The sequence below is a fragment of the Sciurus vulgaris genome (assembly GCF_902686455.1).
Source record: "Sciurus vulgaris genome assembly, chromosome: 1".
In the NCBI taxonomy this organism is placed as follows: domain Eukaryota; kingdom Metazoa; phylum Chordata; class Mammalia; order Rodentia; family Sciuridae; genus Sciurus; species Sciurus vulgaris.
Window position 1 is genome coordinate 202818016 of NC_136461.1, and position 20968 is coordinate 202838983.

The 20968-nt window shown below is 33.0% G+C and overlaps 1 protein-coding gene across 3 annotated transcripts in view; it reads left to right on the plus strand.

The window, feature by feature from the left end:
- Positions 1–20968, plus strand: part of EFR3A (EFR3 homolog A) — a 99168-nt gene that overhangs the window by 68087 nt on the left and 10113 nt on the right. For all 3 annotated transcript variants that reach the window (XM_079118483.1, XM_079118482.1, XM_079118484.1), the window contains 9 exons: positions 2273–2387; positions 3663–3714; positions 5119–5291; positions 5885–5960; positions 9682–9843; positions 10518–10649; positions 11735–11802; positions 12776–12903; positions 18834–18925. In XM_079118483.1, coding sequence (XP_078974609.1) covers positions 2273–2387; positions 3663–3714; positions 5119–5291; positions 5885–5960; positions 9682–9843; positions 10518–10649; positions 11735–11802; positions 12776–12903; positions 18834–18925 — 998 coding nt within the window. The remainder of the gene's footprint in view (positions 1–2272; positions 2388–3662; positions 3715–5118; positions 5292–5884; positions 5961–9681; positions 9844–10517; positions 10650–11734; positions 11803–12775; positions 12904–18833; positions 18926–20968) is intronic.

A 20968-nucleotide genomic window follows, 5' to 3' on the forward strand; every position in this document is an offset into this window, starting at 1 on the left:
GGTGTCCCTTTAAACTTGTTCTTTGTTTTTATAGCATCTTTCCAATTTTTGAACACTGTGTTATTTGGTAAGCTATTTCCAGCTAATTTTGTATTTCCTGCCCCAGACCAAGAGTATGGTATTTCTCCAAGGAGTAGGAGCGGTGATTCCTTTCAAGTGGGGAATGACGTTACAGACCATGAACTAGATGCTGAGTCCTGGGCTTAGTAGGTGTTACATCTTAGTAGGTGTTACATCTTATATTCTAGGATGATATATCAAATCAGCTAATGTTATTTTTACAGAATTAAATTGCTTTAGTAACTTCTAATTAATTCGGTGTTAACTGTTGTTTTCTAAAATAATGTATTGTTTCTCAAGTATTTTATTATAAAATATATATAGCAGACTCTATGTCTGATATAACACATTCAGAATAGCATGAGAGAAAAGAAATGGCATTGTGGCCCAGTGAGTAAATTAAAAAAAAAAAAAAAAAAAAAAATCACACCTCTGAGTTCCTTCATATTTTCCTGTAGAATTTGTCAGTATTCTGGTAGTTACTGGATCTTAGGAGTGTCTGTCCCATATGAGCTGTGGTCTGGACCCTGTGACTTTTGCACTTTAACTTGTGAAACTCTTTACCTTCTTTCTATTAAAATAATCAAAAACAAATCTTCTTGCTATGTTCCTTTTTTTCTGGGCCCATTAGCATTTCTGATCAATAGTCCAACACAAATAGGATGAGAAGCTTTTGAAGATTCTGTCTTTACTTTTGATCATGTTGGAGGCTCCTGCCCAATTTTAAGTTACAAAAGAAAAGAAAAAAAAAACATGTAAAGCATGAAATAGCTGTTTTTTTTTTTTTTAACTATGATTTTTGTCAGTTCTTTAAGTATTATTGTATCTAAGTAATAGATATACTAGACCCTGTTGACCATGTACTTGGGAGAGAAAAACAAGCTTTTCCCCTTAAGGCACTGGTTTTTAAACTTTGATATACGTTGAAATTACCTCAGATTCTTTAAGAAGTACTGATACCTGGACTCCCACACCCATATATTCTGACTTAGATTGGTGTATAACCATCAGCATTTTAAGAACTCCCCAGATAATTTTAATATGCAGCAAAATTTGGGAACCACTAATTAGAGAAAACTATTATATACTTTTGAAAAACTGAGGCTCAACCATAAAGTAATGATGAGCGTGTTGTTGGATGCAGGGGCGGGGGTGCAGTGGTGCTTGTTAGCTCTGTGTAAGCACTCAGTAGCACTGCAGTCAGCGTGGTGACAGATGCTGTGGGAAATGGAAGTGCAGGCTGCTTTGTCTGGTGGTGATGACTGGCATGTTGGGAATGGAAAATCCAGTTTCCCTCAGTGATTAGGAGTCTATTATATTAGATGCCTGGAAAGTGAAAAAAGTAGCTAACGTGGATCAAGTGCAGTGATGACCTTTCACAATGATGACTAGAAAGCTTTGATTTTTTATAAATAAATATTAATTTCAATAATAGAAGCTAAGGAGTTAAATTGAAAAATTATTTATTATTAAGTTTCTGTAATGATTATGTTGAATTTTAAAAGAACAAAACCAATTATGATATCTGTTCTGATCTTAAGAGAAATGAGAAAGTTTAAATTGTAATTGATCAACCTTGTATATCTTTTATGTCTGAGAAACCATCAAAACCTACTGCAGATAAATGTAAAATATCCTCAAAACCCGAGAGTGCATGAAAAAAATTACAAGTAAATGGGCTAAATATTTATTTTTTCAAACCAGTTGAATATTGTGCATTGAATCAACTCACAAAGTTAAATGGTAAAACCTGACCCATTATAATGACCTTTGAGAACATTTGCTTAGTCCTAGGAAACTAGAGTAGCAACTGAATTGTCTCTTCTTTACCAAAATGTGGCCTATTTGTAGATTCCCTACTGGAACAAGATTTGGGGCTCACAGTATATGAGCAAGTTTCATCAGACATACTAAACATTTTTTGTCCTTTTTCTAATACTCCAATCAGTTCAACTCACTGATTATTTGCCACTATAAATTATACATAAAAGACTTCAGATATTTCTTATTTTATCTAAATATTAATCCATCATACACATCTTGTATTGTACATGATTTTGGACAGATGAAATTATAATGACTTTAGCATTATGTAGCCTTAAGACTACAATTGTTTTATCACATATGTAAAGCTTTGGTTAAAAATATAATTCCATATTATATAGAAAAATTAGCTTTTTAATTTGTGAAATTTATCTTAATATTGTTATAGGATTTTTTGGAAGTAACCTACCAGATTATCAGAGGTCAGAAATCATGATGTTCATTATGGGGAAAGTACCTGTGTTTGGAACATCCACTCATACTTTGGATATCAGTCAACTAGGGTATGTTCTTAGACTGTAAATTTTAAATTAATTTTGGTTCAATTTCATCTTTAATCTAGAAAATATTTTTTAATCTTAGAAAAGTCCTATAGAAAGCAATATTCTTATGGTACTAGATGGCTTAGCAGTTGGATATTAAATCAACATTTATATTGTTTTAGAATCATTTTTCAGCTTATCATAGATTCTTTAGTGTTCTGTGTCTTTATTAACCAAGTAAAAGGTTTGATTAGCTTGGGCAGTGTGTATATACATACATATATGGGTTAAAGCTTCAAATTTTCTGTAAAAAAATTTTAAAAATTGTCAGTGTGTAAGGAATGTTGACTTCTTCCTGTAACTATTTAACTAAAATTGATTTTAAAGATCTGTTCTGTTCCCCTCTTATGTGGCATGTGATTTGATAGCATGTTTAAGCTTTAGTTTATGACTATTTTTGTTTTGCAAATTTATTAAGAAAATGATTTTAATGTACCTCATAGATATGTATATCATTAAGTGCTAATCAAGAATTTTTAAAATTGTTTAAGGAGACGGAAATGCTCACTACCCTGATTTGATCATTATACCCTATATTGATGTATCAAATTATCACCTAGACCCCATGAATAGGTATAATTAAAATAATTTTAAAAGACTATAAATCAGAGAAAATATTTACTGTAAATATGGTGGATGAACATGGTATCTCCTTAACATAAATAATAAACAGGTAAGAGCAGATAATTAAAGAGACTTAGAAAATAGGAAAGGGTTATTAATTTATGGTCAAAGAATTATAAATCAAATAAGGAAATGTAATTTTCTTTAAAAATTATTTGTATATATTCATCAGGTAATGTGATTATTTGATAGATTTATACACTGTGTAATGACCAAATGAAGGTAGTTAGCATTTCTATCTCTTTAAACATTAAAAATTCTTTTTTTCATTAACATTTAATAGTTATACGTATTTGTGGGGCGTAATTTTGGGGGGATTTTTCAGTACCCATTCAGTCATTTAATTGTATATTTATGACAGTTTTCATGCCATCACAGGCATAAACTTGTTTCCTTTGAGAGCCACTTAACCTGAGTTTTTCATTTTTTTAAACATAATCTTTTAAATTCCTATTTTAGCATATAAAATGAACTTTGACTTAAGCTATTATAAAAATAAAATTTACTTAGCTTATAAGAATGAAGTTTAGAATCAGTAAAAGATACTGTAAGTAAATGAAGTAATGTGGATGTTAATTAGCATTCATGATACCAGCATTTTGTGTATTTTAGGGATTTGGGAACCAGGCGAATTCAGATAATGTTGCTGAGATCTTTGCTTATGGTAAGGTGTTTAATGCAAATGAAGGACACCCTTAACCTCAAAGCATGGGAAAGATTAAAGGAATAGTCTCACTTTGTTTGATTTCTTATTGAATAAGAAAGTATGACTTGTTATTTTTGTGGTTTGTGTACCTAATATTAAGCTCTTCATTTTTTAAGCTCTTCTTCTGTGCATGCTTTGCACAGATATTTCTTGTATTATTTTGTTTGATCTTCATTCTGATGAAACAAAGAGGGCAGAACTCTGGCTGTTTCACAGAGTTTCCTCAGCTAAGAGACTTGAGTGGAAGGAGCTGAGGTTCACTGAGGTCAGTGAGCTAAAAGGTAGAACCTGGACTTGGAAACCCAAAGTCCTTTTATAATATCTTCTACATACTGCCCAAACAATTGCTTCTTATTGGGAAAGAAAGTCATATAAATGGCAATTTGTCATTTTAAATTTGAAGTGGTAGTAGATAGCTAAAAAGTAAAAGTGTACACCAAAAGGGAGGCCTTGTGGTTAATTACCACAACTGCACTCATGTTGATTCACCTTCACCTAGCATAATGCCAAGGCATAGTAGGCACTGGTTGTTTGAAATGTGTGTCCTTTCCAAATACTATCCTTCAACTTTATTCTAGAAATATGGTCCCCATTTTTTAAGGAAAATATCTCACATCTGGGATAGTACAAAGTACCATCCTGTGGTTTCATTTTTAATTATTTATGTTGCTTGGCTTGCAGAAGTTTTTAATTTTAATATAGCCAGAGCGTCAGTCCTTTTCTATGGATTTTATCCCTTCTATTCGTGTCTTAAGAACTCCTTGCCTATTCTGATGATATAAACACATTTGTTGAAGCCTTTTTACAAAAATATTTAAAATTTGTCTTCCTACACTTAGGCAAGTGGTATGAGGCATGGAATATTTTTAGTTTTCCTTGATAGGAAGAAATGTCCTATTGATTTCCGTGCTAACTAATAAACTTTATTAGTTAGCTTATTATTCATCTCATAATAAGTGCCCAAATTCAAATGTTAAATGTTCCACGTATGTTTATAATCCCAAAATTTCATTTATTTCTAAGTCCTCATTTATATTGAACAAATTCCACAGGTAATCATATCTCTCCTTTAAAAGATATCTGTGCTCTCATAAATGTCAAATCAAGTAACTAATGAAGTACAGCTTTCCAAACTGAAAATATATCCCTAATAACCAACTCCTTAATTTAAAATAGAAAAATAATTCACAAACTTAAAATTTTCAGTTCTTAGTCTTTACTGTTTCTATTTCTTTCCTTTAGGCTTATATCCATACTTTCTATTTTCCTAAATGTGTGATCTTAGAAAATAATGTGAGAAGTTTACCAAAGAAAGATTCTTGACAAATATTTTTCATTTGTTTATTTTCATCTCTGTGATAGGTAACCTCTGGTTACAAAGCCAAGACAATTGTTACTGCACTGCCAGGGTCTTTTCTGGATCCTTTGTTATCACCATCTCTCATGGAAGATTATGAACTGAGGCAGTTAGTCTTGGAAGTAATGCACAATCTCATGGATCGCCATGACAATAGGGCAAAACTTCGAGGAATAAGGTGATGCATGTCATGTTGGAATGGGCTTCATGATAATATTTTTACTTTTCTGAATTAGTATGTTACTTAAAGTGTTGTGAATTTTTTAAATGGAAAATTTTAGTTTTTAAATTGGTGTCAATTATTAACATATTCTAAAATAACAAGTGTGTGGATTTTAATATACTTTTCAGAGTTCTCATCTACTAGCAACGACTAGTTATTTGAATTTTATTTTTACTTTGTATTTTGCTTTAAACTTAGTAATGACAAGGGGTCAAGATTATGCAGTTCTTCGTTAAACTTGATAATTCAGTAGAATCATTTCATATAGGCATATTTAAAATGCTTATTGAAATGAGTATTAGTTCATACTGACTACTTATTTTGTATATTCTTAACCTGAGCTTTAATTTCCTTTTATAAGATGGGGATATATTAGAGCCTGCCTGACAGGAATGTGGTGAAAACAAAGTTAATACGTATATAGTACTTACAATCCTGCCTAGCATGTGGTATTAGTTCATATTCCTGAGCTTAAATATAATTTTTCATATAAGACATGATATTGTAACCAAATGAACTGTTCATTAAAAATAATATATTGTCTCTAGAATAATACCAGATGTCGCTGATCTAAAGATAAAAAGAGAAAAAATTTGTAGACAAGACACAAGTTTCATGAAAAAGGTAAGATCACCATCTAAAAGTAAAATGCATGATGTAAGTTTATAGTCCTTTGAATTGTTAGGTGTTTTGTTAACCTTTGACCTTAAAATGAACCAGCAGAACTTGGAGGCTGCGGAAACGCCAGCCTCCTTCCATGTCCATGGGAGTGCCTCCTCCAGCCTGTGTGTGAGCTCCAGGTTGTCAGGCTCCTGCACTACTTCAGCATTCTTTTAATCAAAATGTCTCCATATAATTATTGCCCTGCTCTCCTCCCCCACCAAAACACACACATGGATCCCACTTTTAGTGGCTCTTTTATAAAAAACTTCAAATTTTTAAAAATAGCTGTCTTCACTGAGTAACTATAATGAATCTATTTGTTAGATTGTATTCTCCACACCATTTGAGATATAAAGGTGAGTTAGGTAGGGTCTCTGCCCTTAATAAGTCTTACCTAGCTAGATTTCCATAATGGAAAAATAAATTCTGTATTTCTATTAGAAATGGCTGAATTTAGAAGATGGTGCCAAGGCCATTTAGTGTTTTGAGTAAGCTGTCTGCATAGTTACTGTTTTATCCAAAGCTTGTGCTCCTAATATTTGACTGACAATGAGCTTGGTGTCCAGAGATGCAATAGTCATGACACAAGGATGCTCCTGGTCTTGTTGAGTAAGGGGCCCTGTGTTTAGAGGTGCAACTGTGGAAGACACATGCAACAAACGATCTAATCCATGTGCTCATTTGCCTCCTCAGTAGACTTCTTTCTCCCTGACATCATCTTTAATGTTGCTGTCCCTACCAGTACTTTTGATTGCTATGGGTCAAGTTAATACCTTCGCAGTTTAAAAACTTAATTGGAAAAGTAATTTATAAAATATCACTTCTTAAACTAATCCCATTCCTTGAATAAAAGTAATTCTTTAAGTTTGGTAATACTGTAGATTCAAAAACTAGAACTAGGGCAGAGACTTCAACTCTTTTCAACTTCTTAAAAACATATGTCTTTATATGACTCAGTTGATAAAAGAAGTTGTTGAACAGCTGAAGAAACTTGTAATCCTGACTAATATAATGAATTTTGAAAGCTCAGTTTATGCCTTTATATGATGACCTTAAAGAATCCTGAAAATTAAGTCTGGATTTTATCTGTTAGGACAGCAATTGAAGTAATACCATTCTGTACTTAATTGTGCTACTCCACTAACTTGAAAGACTATGATTTATCTGCAAGATTAGACTATGTTTCTGTGTTAAATTTTGAATGCTTAACCTATTCTCAGATTCAGTTATCCCTCTGTTTTATAACACACATAACTTACTGGCTAAGTGTTTGTTATCATTAGTATAAACCATTCCTAATAGGATCTTTTTTTTTGAGAAGTAATCTCTTCATATTCCTTCCTCATCCAATTTTTATTTTCATAGTTTGACACCCTTTTTCATTTACCTTCTTATTTGTTTTATTAGTAAAAATGTTTGATTTTCAAATGGAATTTTACTTGGTAACTTACAGAAATATCTCCAAATTCCTGTAAAAATTTGGGTTCTAAAAAAAAAATGGGGCTCTAAAGCCACAGGACAAACAGGAGGGTACCCCTTCTGTAAGCATATTTTTCATTTTACTGCAGGTGGTACATTACAGTGCAACAAGGTGTGTCCTGGTAACCATGTTGTATGTCCCTACCCAGCCTAAAACTGGTCCATCTGTATGTTTTAGAGACATCTAGACATTGAATTGGTTGGAAGATGGTCCCAGGGCAGGAAACCCTTATAGTTTATATCACAAAATGTTGCCGTCTCATCTCCTTGTGTAGCTTCTAGAGAAAACAGCTGCTCCCGCTAAGACTACCACTGCAAGCTCATCATCAAGCTCACCTTGTGAAAGGGCTCTTTTTGTTAATGTAAAAAAAAGGAACTTTTTATTATGAATTATAAAATATATAGTCATTATTTTAATTATTTTGAAGTTAACAAGTTTAACCAAAAGTATTCCACATTCCCTGTGCTCATGTGTCTATCCTGCTTCCACGAGTAATCCCTGCTCTGATTTTTAAACAATATTATTGAGTTTTGTATGTCTTTTTATTTTGTGTGAAAGGAGCAGCACATAGCATATTCTTTTATGTTTAGTTTTTTTTTCTTCATTCTGCTCTATCCATGTGAATAGTCTCAGTAGTATTTTTGATATAAATAAACCAGAAGTTTTCTATTCTTTTGTCATTTGGACTGTTTTCAGTTGGAATGTTATAAATTGTCCAGTTGTAAACATACCAGTGTGTATAGTTTGCTGTATATAATTCCCATTTCTCTAAGGCCTGTATGAGAAGAATTTCTAAGTATTAGATTATGCATTCTTCAGATGCACTAGATAATTCCAAACCACTTTATAAAGTCATTACACTTATTTATACTACATTTTTATAGTACATATTGCCAAATCTTATTTTTCTCTAATATGGTGAGCATGTAGTAGGTGATTTTTAAAAATAAATTTGCATTACTTTGGAGACCTGAGACCTGAACTGCCATGAATGTAAACACTGCTTTAATGTCTGTGAATGATGTTTAGGAACTATAGGTTTCAAGAGTCATCTTAGAAATTGAGAGAGCCTAACATGCTACCCTTCTTTTCCATCCAAGTATTGAACCATTTGGGAGAAAGATGACAAACTAAGGACTGAGAAAGGTGAAAACCTAAATATCAACTTCAGAAATAAAAGATTCTGATAAGAGCGCACAGCTGCATTTTTGGAACCCCAAAAAGATACATTAAACGCTGTACAAAATTAGACTTGAGCAATCAGTGACTGTCAAAACTGGAGAACAACAGGTCTTGCTACCAGAATGGGACCTCAGTTCATGTTAAAGAACAGAGCAGAACATTTGCTTGTGGCAGGCAGGCTGACTCAGGAAGAGTGTGCTATTCTTGGTTAGCATCTCCTTCTAAAGTGATCGCTCTGATGAACCTGCTGAGAATAAGGCTGGAGCTGTAGTGATTGTACGTGGAAGAGTAACCTCTCATGTTCTTAGCACTGTCAACATATTACAGTCGCCTGGGGAACCACATGCTTTAGAAATACCGATTGACCCCTGGCCAATTACATCACACCAGGGGAAGCAGGAACATGGTGGCCATTCCATTTTCCCTGTGCTCTGGCCTGCAGTTGGGTCTGAGGGCTAGCTCCCCAAGTGAACCTGATTACAACATAGTGACTGGAAATGGGAAACACCGTTATATTTCTTAGTCCTCACTTGGAAGTTACACATATACCTCACTTGGAAGTTACACATATACCAGGAATGGTTTAGATGAAGAAAGACTTTTATAACTTTTAGTACCATATTTAGATTAATTAACATACGTAGGTCTGGTTTAGGGGACCATATCTGTGCAATCACATAAATAGGCTTTAGGCTTTAGACTCAACTTCTGCCATTCAGTTCACTTTTTTCTCAAATCAATCCATGATTTGCTTTTTTCCCCAAACTTATTACTAAAAGATTTTTCATTATTTACAGTGAAACTATTTCTTAATGTTTTTATGTAAGATTTGGTCCTCAACTTTAACATTAGTTCGTAGTTGTTGAATATATATTTGTAATATTAATCATTGCAATACAATTTCACTTTGGTTTGACGAAAATTTCACATTAAGGTATGAAATAAGAGAATTACTTTGTGGAAGGTTATTTGCATGTGAAATCTGCTCCTAAGCAAAATTATCTTTTTCTTGTTTTTCAGAATGGGCAGCAGCTATACAGGCACATATATTTAGGCTGTAAAGAGGAAGACAATGTCCAGAAAAACTATGAGCTACTTTATACTTCTCTTGCTCTTATAACTATCGAATTGGCCAATGAAGAAGTGGTTATTGATCTCATTCGATTGGCCATTGCTTTACAGGTATGCTTTCATAACTTTGCACTGGAGAAACCTTTTTAAGTGAAGCACACATCTCTAAATAGTGTGGCCTTTTTTATTCAAGAACATGAATTTTGATAGAGAGGGGTGTTGTTGTAGATCATAAGTTCTCAAGATTATGGTCACATTTATTTTTTTTTTAGCAAATTAATATTGACTGTGCTAACTGTCATTTGAGGCCTTTAATACTGTGATGAAAAAGGTAAACACAGCTCCTGTACCCATACTTTCAATATAGTGGAGAAGATAGTCATTAAATAATAATCATATATAGAAGAAGATAGTCATTAAATAATAATCATATATAACATCATTTAATTGGAGCTGTGTGCTGTGTAATAAAAGGACAGTATGCAGTGGTGTGTTCTTCGGCACTCGTGCGTGTGTGCGCATGTGTGTGTGTTTACATATATGTATAAATAGGAAAGGCTTTCCTAAGGAAAAAACATTTAGTAAATTGAAAGGTTTAACTATGCTATAGATAGGCATTTATTCTCCTTTCTCAATTCTTTTTAAAAATAACTTCTAAAAAGTTGACATTTTTGTCAGCATTCCAGACTGCTTGCACTTTTCCAGTATAATCACAGAGAAAATGCTGATGGAGCATAAAACTTTGATCTGTCAGATGTATTTTTTTTTTTTTTTTTTTATTAAAGGATAGTGCGATTATCAATGAAGATAATTTGCCCATGTTCCATCGTTGTGGGATCATGGCACTGGTGGCAGCATATCTCAACTTTGTGAGTCAGATGATAGCTGTTCCTGCATTTTGCCAGCATGTTAGCAAGGTAATGTATTTATGGAGACCATAAACTTGAGTTTTAAACACAAATGATTCATTTTCTTATAAGTGATGATTATTTTTAACTTTGATGATTATGTATCAAAATATTAAAATATTAAGATAATTCTGTGAATTGAAACTACAGCTAAAACTGTAGCTGTCATTTTATTAGAGTTTTGTAATGTGGTTGAATAGAATACATTCTTTTCTTCTATGATATGTTATTTCTTCTGTACTTTTTTCCTTTGAGTCATTATGAATTTTATTTATCTAAATGTTCTTAAGTTATACTATTTTTGTTTTTATCACTGTTATTATTTTATACCAGTCTACTCAAATTCCAAGAGTTGAATGATTAATGTACATACATTCTTTGACTATTGTTGTCTTTCGAGTGTGCTTAGCTTTTTTCAGCAATTATTTTTCTCATCAAAAACTCCTGAGTTACTTGCATGAATTAATATACATTCCTGTGACTTACCTGATAAAGACGACTTTTAAAAGACATTTGTCAGAGATAACCTCATTTTTATGAAATTGGAAGTACATCTTTCAGTTCTTACTATAGCACAGGTTTTTAATGCATTCTAAGAAAACTCATTCATATGTTAAACAAGCATTTGAGTGACCATTGAATGCCCACCACTGGGGACGCAAATACTATGAAAGCAGAATACTCTCTGTTCACATATCAGTTGAGGAGCCAGACCTCACAAGTTTTTTGAGACTTTGTGCACAGGCTGCAAAAGGTGTGCAGAAGGTAGAGTGGTTGTTCATGAAGAATTTCCTAAATGAGTGATTTTGTAGTAGGTTTAAGGAAGTATAATCATCATTATTTTGTACTTCACTTACTATTTTATTGTCTTATTTATTTACTGAATTTTTAAAATAATAAATGTGAAAACAAAATGAATTATATATCTGGACTCTAAACTTGGCGGCTTGAATTCCAAAATAAAATTGTACTCCACATAAATGTTTAAAGGTGTTCTTTGGGGGTTTTTTGGTTGTTTCTCAGATTTTCCTAGCAAGGTCTTAAGAAGTGAAAGTTTTGATTTTTGTTTTGTTTTGTTTTTGGATATTTTTCAGGTTATTGAAATTCGAACTATGGAAGCCCCTTATTTTCTACCAGAGCATATTTTCAGAGATAAGTGCCTGTACGTTCATTCAGTACATTTTAAGGAAAGGATTATTAGAAAAACCAGTCAGTGATTATAAAGGAGTGAATTATTGTTATAAAAACTTTCTAGTGTTTCACAGTCATCATTTTTGTTTCCATCATTTGATCCTTTTTGCTTCTTCCCTTGCTGTAAAAGTTCTTGCACTTTGTAAATGCTTGACTCATGCACACATGGAGGCAAGCTTGAAAAAAATGAAGAAAAAAGGATTTATCTTCCTTTTTTAAATGTGGTGATATCTCTCTTAACTACAGCATTTTTGGATGCTTTCATATGTAAATGAGGACTACTTTAAGAGATTATGATATCTTTTCGAAGACTTTCAATAATAGCTAAGTATACTCATAAAATTGTGGGACAGAGGCTATTAAGGAAATGTTATACCATTTATTCTTCCTTGCTCTCCAGAGAAAATATATATGAATAATAATACTCCCATACCTGATTCAAACTCTGGGGCTCTGAGGGCAGTTTGATATTGAAAGCATCAGCCTGCTATTACTACTGGCACTGTGAAAGCAAAGCCAGTTCTCACATGGTTGGCCATGGGCTTTTTGTCTCTTAGCTGGCTGGGGGTTTTATTAGTGATCAGTGAGATGCATTTTTAGTTTTTCCTCTCAGCAGATTTTTAATTAGCACAAAAATCAAAACTGAATTTAATGTTCTTTATTACTTAGAATTCTGATATCAGCACAGTTAAATAAGGTTGAATTCACTATTGGAGCATTACTAGGAGAAGAATCCTAGCAGTATGGCTAGGATGGGCCCAGGTGGTCTTGGAGAATGCAGATCAGTCGCCTAAAGCATACTAATATTCTGTTATTAATTGCAGCTTAATTTGTGTTTATACTTAGAATAATGAGGCTTTTGCTCTGCAGTATTTCACTTATTTACTTACTTTTGCTCAGAATTAAGTTACACTGAATTATTATTGTTTTGATCAACCTGACAGACTTCCAAAATCTTTAGAGAAGCATGACAAAAGCCTGTACTTTCTGACCAACAAGATTGCAGAGTCATTGGGTGGAAGTGGATATGGTGTTGAGAGGCTGTCGGTGCCGTATGTACCCCAGGTAACAGGTAAGAGGAAGACTGTGGCTCTTTTGGTGATTGTCTGTTTTTCCATTATACAGTGAGGAATGAAAAGTGATTATTGGTATATATACTCACTGTAGCACAGACTTTTCAACTGTTTTCTATTTTAAGTTTTATTTTTGAAAACCTTTGGTCAGTCTCTACAGATGTAGATATGATTTTACCATAAGTAGATCAAATGCTTAATGGTTTATTTTTGTTATTATTACATTCATGGATTATTGTGCCTAATGTTATCTTTTAAACAGAAAAGCAAAGTGAAATCTCCCTTCATTAAGCATGATTATACCTAACTTACAGAAATAACTTGTGATTTATAGAAATTATTTAATAAATGATTTGTGATTATTGCACTTAATGAATTAGGAAATGTTTGTCCTGTAGGAAAAAATAGTCTGTTGTGTAAAGAAACACACAAACTTTTTACATTGGGAATATTTTTTCTTCTGTGAACTGTATACTTCCTTCTGTTCTTTCCTTTGCCTGAAATACAGTTGTGTTTGAAGGCAAAATTTAATGGTGTCTTGCTTTAAATTTTTACTTAAAAAAATTAAATCGAAGAGTTTCTTATACTCATTTTAATGATTATGAGTTAAATTTTATGGAAGAACTAATTTATCCTTCGGGGGATACGTTTGTTCTGTAAGAGAACTATTTGATTTCATTTGGATAATTTTCTAGATTGATCACTAAAAGTAGTATGTACAGTCTTTATAAATGCCTATCTTTTCCATAACATGGATCCAAAATATATGCATTTCTTACCACAATAGTTATAATAGTTGGAGGTGTTAATGAATGCTTTTGCATTTTCTTTTAAATTTTGTACTATAAAAGATCTGTTTCTCATGAACTCCTTGGGGAAATAAAAATTGTAAGAAGAAGACATGGTAGAGCTTTGTAATTTAAAGTAATTTTTTAAAAAGGATATTTTAAATATTACATTCTTATAATTTTGTATTTAGCTCTCTTTCCTTCAAGCAAAAAACCTCATAAACCCAGGCACAAGCACAAAGGTAAATGCAGCTGACAAGTGTAGCCTGCCTTTCCCTGCCTGTCCTAGGAGCATAGCCTAGTCACATAGGCCTTTGGGAGGTGGAGCCAGTGGCCTATGTGTTTCATATAGTTATAGATTTAGTTGTGACTTTGCTCTTCCATCTCACAGCCATAGCTTTCCATTCTTCTACTATTTCCTTTTTCCTATTCCTTCAACTGTTGTCTGGGAATTCTGAATAGTTCAGTACTGACACAAGTGATTAGCTCTTTTCATTTCTTCCCATCCCTAAAAAGATATGCTCTCTTTCCTAAAGCCTTTGTGTCATTGTCTGGGAATTCTGAATGGTTCAGTGTATGGAACTATATCCCTAGGTACAACAGATATTTCTGATTATAAAGTCTTTGATGGTTTAGAACCAGTCTGTGGCACGTGTGTACTGCTTTGATGCAGAAGGAGTGAGAAGAAACAGGAATATTTTATGGGCTGTTCAGTAGTTGCCAAATTGACTTTTGCTGTAAAACTATCAGATAAGTCATTTCAAAAATTAAAGGGATTTAAGAATAACATGACAAAAGTAAAAACAAAAGATATTTATTTGTGTGTATCACATAGCCCCTGTCATTATCACAAAAGTGACTGCCATTTGTCTTGCACTATATGCCAGGCACACACATAAACACTTTGTATTCATTTTCTTATGAAATTCTTGTAATGGTTTGGTGAGAAAAGGAGCATTGCCTTTCTTTACACATGAATAGGACCAATATTAAATAATTTGATTAGATAACACGAGATTCAACAACCTCTCTTTTCAGTTAAGTGTTTATAAATGATTTGATTTTGCTATTTTTCATGAGTCCAGAGATTGTTCAGGCATCTAGAATGACACAGATTGATTTTTCACTTATTTCATAAACCTTAACTGAATGCCCACCATATATACATACACACACATACACATGTATCAAGCACTGTTGTGATTGTGGTAGGAGGAGGGTAATAGTGAAGAAGTAAGATGAAAAGATATAAGTGCAGTACCTATCCTCAGTGACTAAAATCTAGTGGAGAAGATACATGAACAATTGAAGCACAATGATAACTGGTTCTAGAGAAAGAATAATGGTCTGCCTAAAGTTTATCAAACTTTTGGTGCCTGATACATAATAAACAATTAATAAAATATTAGCTTACTATTTCATCATTTTTCTTTTATCTCCAGTCAGTCTAGAATTTAGAAGAACAGTGTATGTCTAGGTATGCACAAACACTGCTCTGGGAAGGGTACAGTAATGCCTGTCAGCTGATCACTTAGAAGTACCAGTAACTAGAAGTAAACTTGCACAGTTTTCTAAGTATTTAATGAGGACCTTTCGTGTGCTCACTGCTGTACAAACAGAAACAGTAATTAGATAAATGAGGTCCTCACTTTCACAAAGCTGTATTAAAACTGTCTTTCTCAACTGGGGTTTCGTCTGAACCACAAAACATAGAAGTTGATTTGAATGACTCTTTTCTCAGTTTTCCCAAGATAACGTTTTACTATTATTATTCTAGATGCCTAGGAAAGTTCATTTCATTATATAATTTGTCTACAAGAAGACCAAGGAGCAGTTGTAATATTCTTTAAAGGGTGTAATCAGGGACCCTTAATGTCCTCAGACAGCACTAGGAGAGTCTTTGATCCAGGTTTGGTGAGCCAGGGATATCTTCTAGCTGTTAGGGAAACAAAATGAAGATTTCTCAAAAACTAAAATTAGAATTACTATATTCCCACTTCTGAGTATATACCCAAAGGAATTTAAGTAAGTGTGTTGAAGAGAGAGGTCTGCATGCCTGTGTTCATTGCAACATTACTCACACACCCAAGATGTAGAATAGTCTAAGTGTCCTAAAACCAGTGAGCTGATAGCTTTCGCTGTTTTGTGGAAAAGTTAGATATATATAAGGTTAATATTGTGAATTTTTAGTTAGGCTGTATATATTCTATTTAGACTATATACTTCCTTTGTTCTTATGTTTACCTTTGTTTCTGGTTTTAATTACACCATTAGGTAATAGTCGCTGATGCCCCTTTTTCAAAAATAAAAAGCAAGGGCTGGGGAGATAGCTCAGTTGGTAGAGTGCTTGCCTCTCAAGCACAAGGCACTGGTTCAATCCCCAGCACCGCAGGAAAAAAAAGTGATTAGCCTTATTTCACTCCATCAGCTTGTTCTTTTATTTCTCTTTTGGTACCAGGGATTGAACACAGAGGTGCTTAACCATTAAACCACATCCCCAGCCCTTTTATTTTTTTTTTATTTTTTTTTTTTTGAGATAGTCTTACTAAGTTGCTTAAGGACTTGCTAAGTTGCTGAGGCTGGCTTTGAACTTGGGATCCTCCTGCTTCAGCCTCCTGAGCCGCTGGGATTATAGGGAAGTGCCACCATACCCAGCCATCAATTTTATTTTTTAATCTGCTTTGCAAAATTTATAAGTGTGAGAGCATTGCAAATGTTACTTTGGGTAAGGAGTTTATGTCCAAAAACCCAAACAACTCAAGTATAAGAAAACAGTCCTGTTTAAAAATGGGTATAGGACTAGACATTTCTCAAAAGAATGTATGCAAATGGCCAACAGATGTGAAAAAATGTTCAAATCTCTAATCATCAAAGAAAATAAAAATCACAGTAAACCTTTATCTCCTACCTTAGATTGGCTGTTACCAAAAAGATGAAAGACAGCAGATGTTGATGACGTGCAGAAAAAAGCCTTATACCCTGTTGCTTATCACTGGTGATTTGTAAAACGTGTGTGTGTGTGTGTGTGTGTGTGTGTGTGTGTGTGTGTGTGTGTGTGTGTGTAACATTCAGCCTTAAAAAAAAAGGCCAGAAAAACAAAATTTCAGGTAGGAGGAAGAATTCTAATGTTGTAATGTACTGCATGGTAACCATAGTTATTAGCAAGGTATATTTCAAAGTCCCTAAGAGAGGTGTTTTTTTTGCTCTTTCCAAATTTTTTATTGTGAATTATAGTTGTACATGATGATGGGATTCATGATATATTCATATTTGCACACAATGTGACAATATAATTTGGCAACTATCACTCCCCAGCACTTTCCCCTTTTCTCTCCATCTCCCAACCCCTGGTCCCTTTCCTCCACTGATCTCCCTTTGATTTTCTTGAGATTCCCACCCCTTTCCCCACATACACAGATTCCTTTCTTTTCCTTTTTCTTCTTTACCGTCCACATATGAGAGAAAACATATGGTCCATGACCCTTGGCTATTTTACTTAACATAATGGTCTCAGGTTCCATCCGTTTTCTGAAAATAACATAATTTCATTTTTATTTATGGCTGAATAAAATTCCATTGTGTATATATACCACATTTTCTTCATCCATTCATCTGTAGATGGGCACCTAGGCTGGTTCCATAGTTTGGCTGTTGTGAATTGTGCTGATAGAAAGTCTGATGACTTTAATTCTTGATGATAAATACCAAGGAGTGGTATAACTAGGTCATATGGTAGTTCCATTCTTAGTTTTTTGAGGAACCTCCATATTGATTTTTATAGTGGTTGTACTAATTTACAATCCTACCAACAGTGATGTTCCTTTTTCTCCACATTCTTTCCAGCATTTGTTATAGTTTGTATTCTTGATGATTGCCATTCTGACTGATGGGAGATGAAGTCTCAGGGTAGTTTTGATTTGCATTTCCCTAATTGCTAATGATGTTGAATATTTTTTCATATATTTTGTTGGCCATTTGTATTTCTTTTGAGAAGTGTCTGTTTAATTCACTTGCCCATTTATTAATTATTTGTTTTTTTTGATGTTTTTTGAGTTCTTTATATATTGTAGCTATTAATCCTCTGTCTCAAGAATAGCTAGCAAAAACTTTCTCCCATTCTGTAGACTCTCTTCATATTCCTAATTGTTTTCTTTGCTGAGCAGAAGCTTTTAAATTTGATGCCATCTCATTTATTAATTCTTGGCATATTTCCTGAGCTTTAGGGATCCTAATGAGAAAGTTGTTGCCTATGCCTATATGCTGGAGTCTTGACCCTATGTTTTCTTCTACTAGTTACATAGTTTCTGGTCTAATTCCTAGGTCTTTGATCCACTTTGACTTGATTGTTGTGCAGGGTGAGGTTTGAGAATTAAGGGTCTAGTTTCATTCTTCTGCATTTGGATAATCAGTTTTCCTAGCACCATTTGTTAAAAAGAATGTCTTTTCTCCAGTGTTTTTTGGCACACTTATTAAGCATTAGAAGACTGTAGATGTGTGGATTTGTCTGTCTTCTGTTCTCTACCATTGGTCTGTGTGTCTGTTTTTTATGCCACAAGCATGCAGTTTTTGTCATTTTTAATTTGACAGAGATTACACTGAATCTGTGTATTGCTTTTGGATTTCAGGCTATTTTAATAATATTAATTCTGCCTCTCCATGAACATGGGAGTACTTTCCATCTTCTGAGGTCCTCTTCAATTTCTTTAGTGTTGTATAGATTTCATTGTAGAAGTGTTTCAACTTCTTGGTTAGATTTATTCCTAGATTATTTATTTATGCTATGGTGAATGGAATTGTTTTCCTTTTTTTCTAAGAGGATTTTATGTGTTCTTATCACAAGGAAATGATAAATTCTTGAGGTGATGAATATGCCGATTACCCTGATTTGATCATTTCACAAATGTATACACACATCAAAACATCACATCATATCCCATAAGTATGTTCAGTTATCTGTTAATTAAAAATAAAACTCCCCTTAAAAAAAGTCTGAGAACACACTGCTCTGCATATTTAGAAAGAACAAAAAACCTTGTTAATTTTCTGAATTTTAAAAATATGAAATAAGTAGAGTTTATAAATAAAAATCAGTGTAACATTTCTAAGCAATAAATAATGAGGGAAAACATCTTTTATTTTAGATGAAGATCGTCTTTCTAGAAGAAAAAGTATTGTGGATACTGTGTCTATTCAGGTGGATATTTTACCCAACACAATTCCTTCTGATGATGTGGTAAGTGATTGCTTAGTTCATGGAATAGTGTCTTAAGACAGACATCAGTTAAAAGAAGTTTTTGCCTTCCACACTTATAAACAGGAGAAACTACAACTTTATCCCCAGATCAGCTGAATCATAATAGAAATTAATCTGATTTAGCCTGTTTGTTTATAATTGATATTACCGAACCCATTGTTGCTGTCTAAAAGATATATAAACCTAACATCATATGTTGTATCATTAGATTTTACATTGTAATTCAATGTAATAAAAGGGATTATAAAGCACAACTAAAATTTTTTTGGTAAGAAATTTGCTATATAAGGCCTGTTGTTAAATTAGTAGTATTTCTAAGTTCTTGTTTATTTTTTAAAAATTCATGAAATATTAATTACAGAAACAAATAGAATTGTACACTTTTATGTGAAACCACATGCTCACTACCTTTAGAAAGTGTCAAAACTTCACCTGTGAGAGAAAATTGTTGTATCATTTTGAATAGCAAATATAATGCATGTAGCTTAAATTGAGTCAATAAACTGTACTCTTCGAGGACTATAACTGCTCTCCTATTTCAGTAGAGCATAAAAGCAATTTCATTAAAGTACTAGATTGAGTTATAGATAGGAGGCGCAGCCAGCGTTCTCTAGACTTAACATTACACAAATCATCAGAGAATGCTTCGATAGCCCAGGAGAAGGGCTGAAATGCCAGCCTGCCAGTCAGTCTTGGTGTATCTGTTGTTTTCCTTCCTAGGTATTTATTATTTCTCATTAGCACAATAAAAATAGTTAAAGATATGTCCATGAGATAAGGAAAAGAAGTTGTCTGAATTCATGCTTTCTCATTCTCCTTTCTCCCCTACCCCCTTTCAATTAATTTGTTTTCAGAAATTAAAATTTAGTGGATAGGGAGCAGTAAACTAATTTACATGTTTAGTGTTCTGCTTCATTACACAGAATTCATCTGTTTTTTTAAGAAATTATTAATAGAGTGTCTAAAGTAGTTGAAGAGGCAATTCATGTACATTTTGAAACTTTGGGCATTAAGCCTGGTTTAAAGTTGCTTACCAGTTTAAACTTAAGAAAAATCTTCTCTAAATTTGCCTCTTTTCTTCAGAGCCATTTTAATTTATACATGCCTAGGAAGGAGAGTATCGTGCTAATTCTTTTAATTATAAATTTGCTATTACCTTTGTAGGGAAGAAATTTATTCAAAGTCTTCATTTATAGATTTAATTTTATAAGGGGTCCAGCATATATTATTGACAGGTATTATTCCATTCTCCTTTTAAAATTTTTTAAAAATTTTATCGGTTATTTTTAATTATACATGACAGTAGAATCCATTTTGATCTAATTATACAAGTGTGGAATATATTCTGTTTCTAATTAGGACCCCAGTCTTGTGAATGTTCATGATGGTGAGCTCACTGTGGTGTATTCATATGTGTACATAGGAAAGCTTTCCATTCTCCTTTTGTTAACTAATTTTTAAAATTTCTTACAAAAACATGTATATACCATTTGAAACTTGATAAGAACCAGTTTATTTTAATAAAATAAACTGAAAACACTTTTGCAGGAATATAATGTAAGGGGAGGATTTTTTATGTGAATTTTACATTAAGTACCCATGAGTACATTTATTAAATATTCAAAAATTCACTGTTTGCTAAGTCTTAAATGTGAGACATATTTGTCTCACATTGGATGTCTAGAAAGTACAATTTAGTATCATATTTATTTGAGGACATTTGAGTTTAAAACTCATTAACAATTGTAGAATCTGCTTTTGTGTATTAGAAGTGGTTGTTCAAATACCAAAAGAGAGAATAAAATTACCTTCTATGCTAAAATTAATTAATTTCATAGAAGACCAGAGAAATTCAAAAGTTATTTACCAGTTACTAGTGAATACTTACTCAAACTTTAATAAGTAAAAATCAGTGTGACAAAGAATGCTGGCATTCAACATCTACTGTACTGTAGTTGTTTCTTAAAAGTCTCCTGTTCTTGGCTCTTAGCCACGTCAAAAACAACAGAGTTGTTTTTTCAT